The sequence below is a fragment of the Mesoplodon densirostris genome, chromosome 8 (assembly GCF_025265405.1).
Source record: "Mesoplodon densirostris isolate mMesDen1 chromosome 8, mMesDen1 primary haplotype, whole genome shotgun sequence".
Lineage (NCBI taxonomy): Eukaryota > Metazoa > Chordata > Mammalia > Artiodactyla > Ziphiidae > Mesoplodon > Mesoplodon densirostris.
In genome coordinates, this window is record NC_082668.1 from 74,681,035 (window position 1) to 74,689,865 (window position 8,831).

Here is an 8,831-nt window from a genome sequence, read left to right on the forward strand (position 1 = left end):
GAGAGGCCACCAGTGAGAGACCCGCGTACCGCAAAAAAAAAAAAAAAAAAAAAAAAAAAATATATATATATATATATATATATATAAAGTGAAGTTTATTTAACTAGATGAGCTCAATTACATAAATTTGCATAAGGGATTAAAATTACTAGAAAACCAATAAAATATTAACAATTGTTATCTCTTCTAAACAGAATACTCAGGGGAAAAAAAAACTATACTTTTTTTTTTTTTCAAACAAATGAAAGCACTAAATGTTTTTGTGGGTTTTTTAAAATAAAAAATAATTTTTTATCTCAAAGGGATTGTTTCATATTTCTAATTTCTTCTGGTATATGGTTTTTCAGAAGTACCTAGAGTGAAATTTCTTTGAGTTTGTTTCATTGTCATTCATGTGATAAACATTTTGGGGGAAAATATTACAAATATATATTTTTTTCAACAAATATATTTTTTATGGAAAAGTTTATACTGTATTCATATTCTGGAGGTACATTTCCTGAGTATAAGTAAAATCAAGTTTTTATTTTTGTTTTAAACCAAGGAAAACTTTATAATTCATTTTTCTTTTTAATAACACATGAAATTCATAATCACTAACACTGCGGTCTTTGATGTTAACATGACATTTACCAAAAAGATGTTCATTGCAAAAAGAAATCACTAAGGGTAGAGGATTATCACACCCAGAAATTTAAAACAGTATAGATAGGAAAGGCAAGCTTGATTTCATAAAAAGCCCCCAAAACTAGTCTCCTTAACCAATCAACTATATGGTGAACAGTATCATTTCACAAATAAAATTTATTATATATGATAATGTTACCTTTCCTATCTTTGTAAATCATTTATCTACCATTTGACTGTAGAAAGTAAGTCCTTGAAATGGAAAAATCCAATGATTTGTATCCAGTAAGCTGCCCAAGAGATGTAGTTTAATTTTATCAGAATTTATTTTCTGCATTGGTCTTCCACTAAATATTTCAATCAACAAACTTATAGAGTACCTCATGTGAGCAGGCACTGGACTTCATAATGTAGATAGTCATGGTCCCTGGCATTCCTGGAGCTTATGTTCCTGTGGTGGAAATAGATGGAAAACAAGAAACAGACAAATAAATTAATTACAAATTAATTAGGAGAATTATGTCAAATTAAGAGCCCAAATGGAGTTAATCATTTTCTTTTTCCTCCCTTCATTAACTTTCTAATTGACATTTAGATGAATGTACCAATGCATATGTGGAACACTTTTAATGCCACCAGGTTAGCCCTGTGAAAACACAGTGGAAATAACTTGAGTACCATACTGTACAAAGTAAAGCCAAGCCTTAAAGCTAAATTATCCCCTAGATTCTTCCCTGGCATCCACTCAAGTTTAGGGCAAAGGAATGAGGGAGCCAAAGACCATAATCAAAAACTCACTGGACTAATCAATGGTTTTGAATATGCACTCACAAAATAACTCATTTAATGCTAAGAGCATTTTATTGCTGGAATGAACACTAAGAATATAACCTTTTCTATCCGAAATAAACTTTTGCCCCAAATGTTTCATCATTTGATCTCAGGCTCTTCTCCATATTCTCAGTCTTATCTTCAGTTACTCCTACTGAATACAGTTGACATGAGAGTCAGCTAAAGGGATGTGGCTCACAGCTCCATAGATGCAATTATTGTGACATGTGTTTTCAGTGCTTATCCAGTAGAAATTGTATGTTGCTGAGAATGATTGATTTATTACTGCTTTTGTACTAGATTTTGTCATTACTCATTATTTTCTTTGTCAAACAGACCCACACTCTTCTTCACATACTCACCCAGTCCTGTCTCTCAGTAAGCAAAGTAGCTGATGGCTCCCAACAGCCCACTGTGGAAATATGTAATGATAACCCTTTGCAAAAATGGCATCTAAGAAACTATACAAGAATGGAAATTTTTAGAAACACTTTTAAGAATTCTACTGATTACTTTCTCAAATAATTTTGGAGGTTTGTGCTGAAGACTTTATTAAATTTATTTTAGTGTTTTTATGTTTTGTTATTGAAATCTAAACTTATTTCTTTAAAATGTGGTTTAAAAAAATCATTATGTGCTATTTCTCCGTGGAATTATTTTTCTTTTACTTCTTAGCTGCTCATTAATTTGGAGGCTGCATATATTAAGTGGTGTTTGTCTATTATTAATTAATACATTTGTCTATTATTTATTAATAGGTATTTGTGTATTATTTATTATTAATAGGTATTTTCTTTATTTCAAATATACATATGCATAAGTATAATTGATGGAATACATTACGACATATTAGCTCTTTCTAACTATAGCCATGTCTCTATGACAATAGATTTTGTAACAGAGCTGAAAAAAACAATAAAAAAAAACTAACATAGCCCAAAAATTGTTTTTGGAACACTGAAATTATTAAATTTTGTTAATTTTTATTCAGATACTTTGTGTGCAGATACAACATATCCTTTCTAAAATTTACTATTTTAACCTGAAACTTAAAGCAAATGCATTATTGAAGAGTAAGATGTAATTTTCAATAACTTTATGAAGTAAATTATTTCTGAGCATTTCTTTGTGGCTGGTTAAATGACATAATTATAATAATAAAAGCTTTTAAAAATTGTACTTTTCTGACTTGTATGATTTGTGAGTATCTTCTCAGTAGGCAGTAAAATGAATTATTATTCAGTTCAAGTCCAATAACTACCTGTCCTAGTTCTTGATCTTAAGGGGATTATTGTCCTGTAAATAAAAGCTATTATATTGTCCAATACCTTGCTATGAGAACACATGGGAAGTTAGGGAGTTATTCTGGTTCAGATGAATCAGTTAAAGGTTGTTAGTAGAGGACACAATTGAGCTTGGGATACTTATGACAAGGCTGGGAATGGAAGTATGGAGAGGAGGGGGAAGAGGGATGTTGTTTAGATTAGACTTACATTTGAGACAGGGCATTCCAAACATACATTGGAAAGCTGAAAAAGTCTGGACCTTTTGCACAAGGCAATTTGCATGTATTATCTTAGTTTGTTATCAAAGAAACCAAACCTGATAGGTGCAATGCCCACCAAGTGGTCATCTCAGATTTAACTATTTAGTCTCACAAAATTACAAGTCTTTTGCACTTAAAGAGGTCCACTATTTGCCTTCCTGTCTGGTATTATAATGCCGTTTATCAGATGCAGATGCAGTTAATCAATCAGAGGTCATTTTTACTGTAAGTCATTGATGCCTATAAACATGGTTAACAATTTTACCCTTAGGTTGCAAGGGATCACAGATAGCTGACTAAAGGTCAAATTTTTTAAGCAGTATGGGAAAGAGCATTTTTACATATTAGTAAGTATAATTAAGCATCTGACAAAGTATGTCCTCAGAATGATTTGGTAGCTTGCCCAAATTTTCATGGCTAGTAACTTGGGAAGCAGAAATTCACACTTATGGCTATCTAGCCCTAAAATGTCTGATCTTTCTACTCCACTACACTGAAAAGGAGAGTATTTTCCTTGGTTGGTTATCTTAACAGCAGTGGCTTTTGACTACTAATGAATTCCTTCAAAGAAAATATTTACGCATTTTTTAGAAAGAATACTAATATTTTAAAAACTATCATCATATATGTAAATTGACAACACATATTCAATCTAATCCTTAAAGTCATATACGTGTTTTTGAAAAGGATCTAATAGAAGCAAACAAGGGTAAGTGGCTTTTTTGGAAAAGGACATATATACACAAAGGACCTCAGGTACGTAACAAAAATGAACATTTTGATTTTTTAACTAGAACTTTCTAGGAAAAAATGCTTGTTTTCTTTTGTATTTTTTTCCAAGTTGGCTTTTGGTTCATAAATGAACAAAATAATTTCTGGCATCATAAGCATAAATCAACTATCTTCTTGCCTATCTTTGGCCATTTCTTCTTTTGTCCATTTTTCAGTATAAATGGCTTGATTCCATGTATTGAAAAGAGCAACAACAAAGGCCTAAATCTTCAAATCTTCTTCACATCTAATAGCCTTGCTCTTTTAATTTCCTGTTTGTTGTCTATTAAGCATCCTTTACCACAAGCCTATTTTCCAGTCTGTCTTTTCTCAGGACAGCACAGTTCGGGGTCTTTGTAGTCCTAATCCAAAACAAATTATAAGTGTCTAGGCAGTGTTTCACCACCATTTTTTTGCATGCCCCCTGCATTTTTTATCTTCTGACTTTCAATATAATATCAAGAGCCCACTCCCCCACCTCAAAAAAGTATTTGTCTACCTTTAGTTTTGGTAATTTGCAACAAAAGTATAATATATGGATACTTTTTTCAAGATATATCTCCAAATCACCTCCCATATTCAAACATGCCTCTTCTGGCTGGGGAGTTTTTCATGTAGTATGGTTCTAGGCATTGTCCATGAAACTAAGCAGAACTGTATATGATAATGTATACAATTAGTGCATAAGTTAGTATATAAAACCATGTGGACTTAAAATGTATACCTGAAAAGTCCAAAAATATGACTTCAAAATGTAAATGTGAACTCAAAAGAGAAGACTGGTTAACCTGGTGCAATTATTGGAATTACATTTCAGCATTTGGGTACTGAGGGGATGCTTATTAATATTGTTGTTATGAAAATATATATAGGTACAATATTTTAAAATATATGTCCATCATATCTGTTTTTATTTGATGCTGGTATTTTTTTAAGATCCTTAAAAATGCAAACTAAATATGGTGAGCACACCATCAAGTAAGATAGATCTTTGTTGCTATGGTAATTACTCTTCTACAATGAATGTCTCACAGTCACAGATACTATGGCTTGTATAGTATTTTGAAAAGGGAAACATCTCCAGCAGTTTTGTTCATCTGGGCCACAGCTGTGACATCTCTTTTCATATTTGCCAAATGGTTACTAAGTAACACATGCCTAAGAAAACTAAGATTCGGTAAAAGCTTGTTAATATTTGCACTCCTTAACTGAACTCTAAGCTCACAAATGGGCTTTTTGCAAAGGAGCCTGAATTCTTGGCAATGCATGATAAATGTCGGCCAATTTCTTCAACCATCTGCAAACAAAGGTGCATTAGACAATAATGAAACCATAACAGTGAAAGTTGTATAATAATTAATTCAGAGCCACCTGTGCACAGTTCCTTTTACAAACATATTGCAATGTTTATACCAAAAAAAAGGACTTTTTAAAGAGCAGATTTAATCTGATGTGCTAGTGAAGTTTAAGATAAAATATGTTGCACTGATTATTGGTTATCTTTTACAGAGACTCACCTTGAGACATGTTAACAGTAATCAATGTCTAGATGAACCTTCTGAAGAAGATAAAATGGTGCCTACCATGCAGGACTGTAGTGGAAGCAGATCTCAACAATGGCTGCTAAGGAACATGACTCTGGGGGCATGAAGACCATTTCCCCTAAGCCATGAGAGTGTCTACACTTATGCTTTTCCATTATTTCAATTAGGAAAAAATATTAACTTTGTTGAATTGAAAGTTTTAAAATCCTTTTAGTATTCTAAAACACAGTTGTTTATAATTCATTTTTAGGAATGTTTGCTTATTTCCCTACTAAAATTTGTATCTGATTTAAAAAGCACATAGAGAGAATAAATAACAGCAAACTGTTATTAAACATCAGAACAACTTGAAAAACAAATTGTGTTTGCTTTTTAAAAAAAAATTATTGCCATCATGTCACAGGATTAAGTTTGGGAGGGGGGGCTATTTTTATTTTTTTCTTATAATGTGGAAAAAGGGACAATGTAAATGCCTTATAAAATAACTTCATTATGAAATATTATAAATTGTTTTATAACCTCTGTTTCTACTGGACCTTCATGGAAACATGTTGAATTTCTATGTCAACAGCAAGGCCATACATTGAATTACTTCTGAGCAATGAATTTGTTGCTCAAAAATCAGTTCCAAATTTTGTACCAGAAAAAAACTTAAATTGGATATTGACATCTCATAGAGTTCTTATAAAAACATCACATTTAAACAAAAAAGTGGAGGAGAATTTGAAAATTCAATTTAAAGTACATGAAATCAGGCTTCCCTGGTGGCGCAGTGGTTGAAAGTCCGCCTGCTGATGCAGGGGACACGGGTTCGTGCCCCGGTCTGGGAAGATCCCACATGCCGCAGAGTGGCTGGGCCCGTGAGCCAGGGCCGCTGAGCCTGCGCATCCGGAGCCTGTGCTCTGCAAAGGGAGAGGCCACAACAGTGAAAGGCCCGCGTACCGCAAAAAAATAATAATAAATAAATAAATAAAGTACATGAAATCAGAAGAAACTAGCTAGTCATTGAGGGGAGCAAAATAAAGCTAAGAAACAATTGAAACATTTAAAAAAGATATTCTGTTTGGGTTGCAATCACTTCTAACACAGGCTGAGTGTAACAATCAGCTTGGTCCTAGAACTGATGTGGGAAACTCAATTTTTAACCACTTTGTCTCATAAACTATACAGTTGTTTTTCTCTTCACTCTAGAGACTGGGATTTGTCACTTAGGCTACACAGAATTGTAGGTGAAGGGTAGAGTATTAGCCCTAATTTTTAATTCTTTGGTATTTAGGATTTTAGTTAAGTCACTGTGACTATTTTATTTTTATATTTAAATAAAATAATGCATTACTGGGCTTCCCTGGTGGCGCAGGGGTTGAGAGTCCACCTGCTGATACAGGAGTCACGGGTTCGTGCCCCGGTCCGGGAAGATCCCACATGCCACGGAGTGGAAGGGCCCGTGAGCCATGGCCGCTGAGCCTGCGCGTCCGGAGCCTGTGCTCTGCAACGGGAGAGGCCACAACAGTGAGAGGCCTGTGTACCGCAAAAAATAAATAAATAAATAAATAAAATAAAATAAAAATAATAATAATGCATTACTATCAGAATTTCATTGCTATGCCAGAATATCTAAACTATTCATCACTGGGGGAATGAACTCAATATATATCCATTAAACTTTTATTTTAACTGAAATGCTAGATATCATTTGCCATAAATTATGACTCAAGGAACACAGTCATAATTAGGCTACCTTCACATGTTCTTTTTCCATTTTAAAACACTTTGTGTTCAAAATACATAAGTAGAAAACATGAAAAAAAAAGAAAAATCTGTGACACCATTTGACACCATTTAAAATGCCCATAAACTTGCTCTACATATGTATTTTATTCACTGTAAATGCACTCAGCAGCTAAGAGAAATTTTAGGCAGTGGGTGGTGGGGGAATGGAAGACGTGACCTCTAGAGTAGAGAAGACATGAAAACGAAGAAAAATCTATCCGTGAAATTTGTGCTGATATGTTTTAAATTTATTTAAATTTAAAATTATAAACAAAATTTTAATGTCGGGCATTTTTTTCTGACGAGAGAATCCATTGCTTACAGCAAATTTCTAAGGAAGCTGTGACTCCTAAGAGCTAGTAAACCACTGCCTTAAATTGACAGTGGCCTCACAAGTCAACTGAGGTCTGACTTGACAATCACAGTTTCCATTTTAACTCTCTTCTTCCCTCTTTTCCTCTTGTCCTGACGAAAATATGACAAAATGTCCCTGCAAGGCATTCTTCCTTAAATTTAAAAAGCTTAAACACTCAAGAACTCTTTTATACAATCTGTTTCACTTATTGTGGATTTGTCAATCAAAATGCATATGTTATCTAGTGAAGAGTCAATGACAAGTTTTTAAAAATATAGCTACTCCACTGAAACGGAATTTGACACATTTTGGAAGCATTTTAAGTATTTGAAAGTTCATTATGGTCATAGCAAAAATACAGGAAATATGAAAACTGCCTGAGCTTGAATGCCAGAGAAGAATTTTCAAAGAATCCTCATATGGTTTCAGCAAATGCTGTTAGTGTCTAACAAACAAAAAATAATAATACTAAATATTACAAACCACCAAAAACTAATGACTAATTAAATTTTCTTTTCAAAATTACTGTATTCAGGGCTTCCCTGGTGGCACAGTGGTTGAGAGTCCGCCTGCCAATGCAGGGGACATGGGTTCGTGCCCCAGTCCAGGAAGATCCCACATGCCACGGAGCAGCTAGGCCCATGAGCCATGGCCGCTGAGCCTGTGCGTCCGGAGCCTGTGCTCCGCAATGGGAGAGGCCACAACAGTGAGAGGCCTGCTTACCGTAAAAAAAAAAAATAAAAATAAAAAAAATAACTGTATTCAATACAGAAAATTAAAATCATGAGTGGATTCACAGTGCATTCATCTAATACACTCCTTGTCTATGGAGCTAGACTAATAAATATTTCAAATGACTTGAATCTTCCTCATCTGAGGTCTTCCCCATTGAAGTTAATGCCAACTCCAGGCTTCCAGATGCTCAGATCAGAACCCTAGAGTCACTTTTGACTCTTCTCTTTCTCTCTCAACTTTAATTCATCAGCAAATTCCCTTGATTCGGTATATGAAATATAACCATGAACCAACGACTTGGCACCACATCCACTGTGTCACTACCTGTAACCTTTTAAATTGAAATATGCATATAATTTGGTTTCCTAATTTCCCAATCCTTGCCCCAATTGTTTTTTTTCAATACAACAGCCAAAGTCATTCTGTTAAACATAAATGTGATTGGTTCACTTCTCTGCTCACAGCCCTGTGACTTCATGTTTCTCCAACCAAACTTCTTACAGTGGTCCTCAAGGTCCTTCATGAATGATATCCCTCTACACACACACACACACACACACACACACACACACAATTTCTGACTGCCCCTTATTCTACTGTGACTGCCAAGCAAATTTCTGTCTTAATGTTTTGTTCTCTTGCCCAACAAAAC

General features: G+C 34.1%; 1 protein-coding gene across 1 annotated transcript in view; it reads left to right on the top strand.

The window, feature by feature from the left end:
• The window catches only part of GALNT13 (polypeptide N-acetylgalactosaminyltransferase 13), a 477,309-nt gene extending 471,884 nt beyond the window's left edge, over positions 1–5,425 (top strand). Inside the window, exon 11 of the mRNA XM_060106387.1 lies at positions 5,285–5,425. Within this exon, the coding sequence (XP_059962370.1) occupies positions 5,285–5,425 (141 nt within the window). The remainder of the gene's footprint in view (positions 1–5,284) is intronic.
• Positions 5,426–8,831: the final 3,406 nt, after the last annotated feature.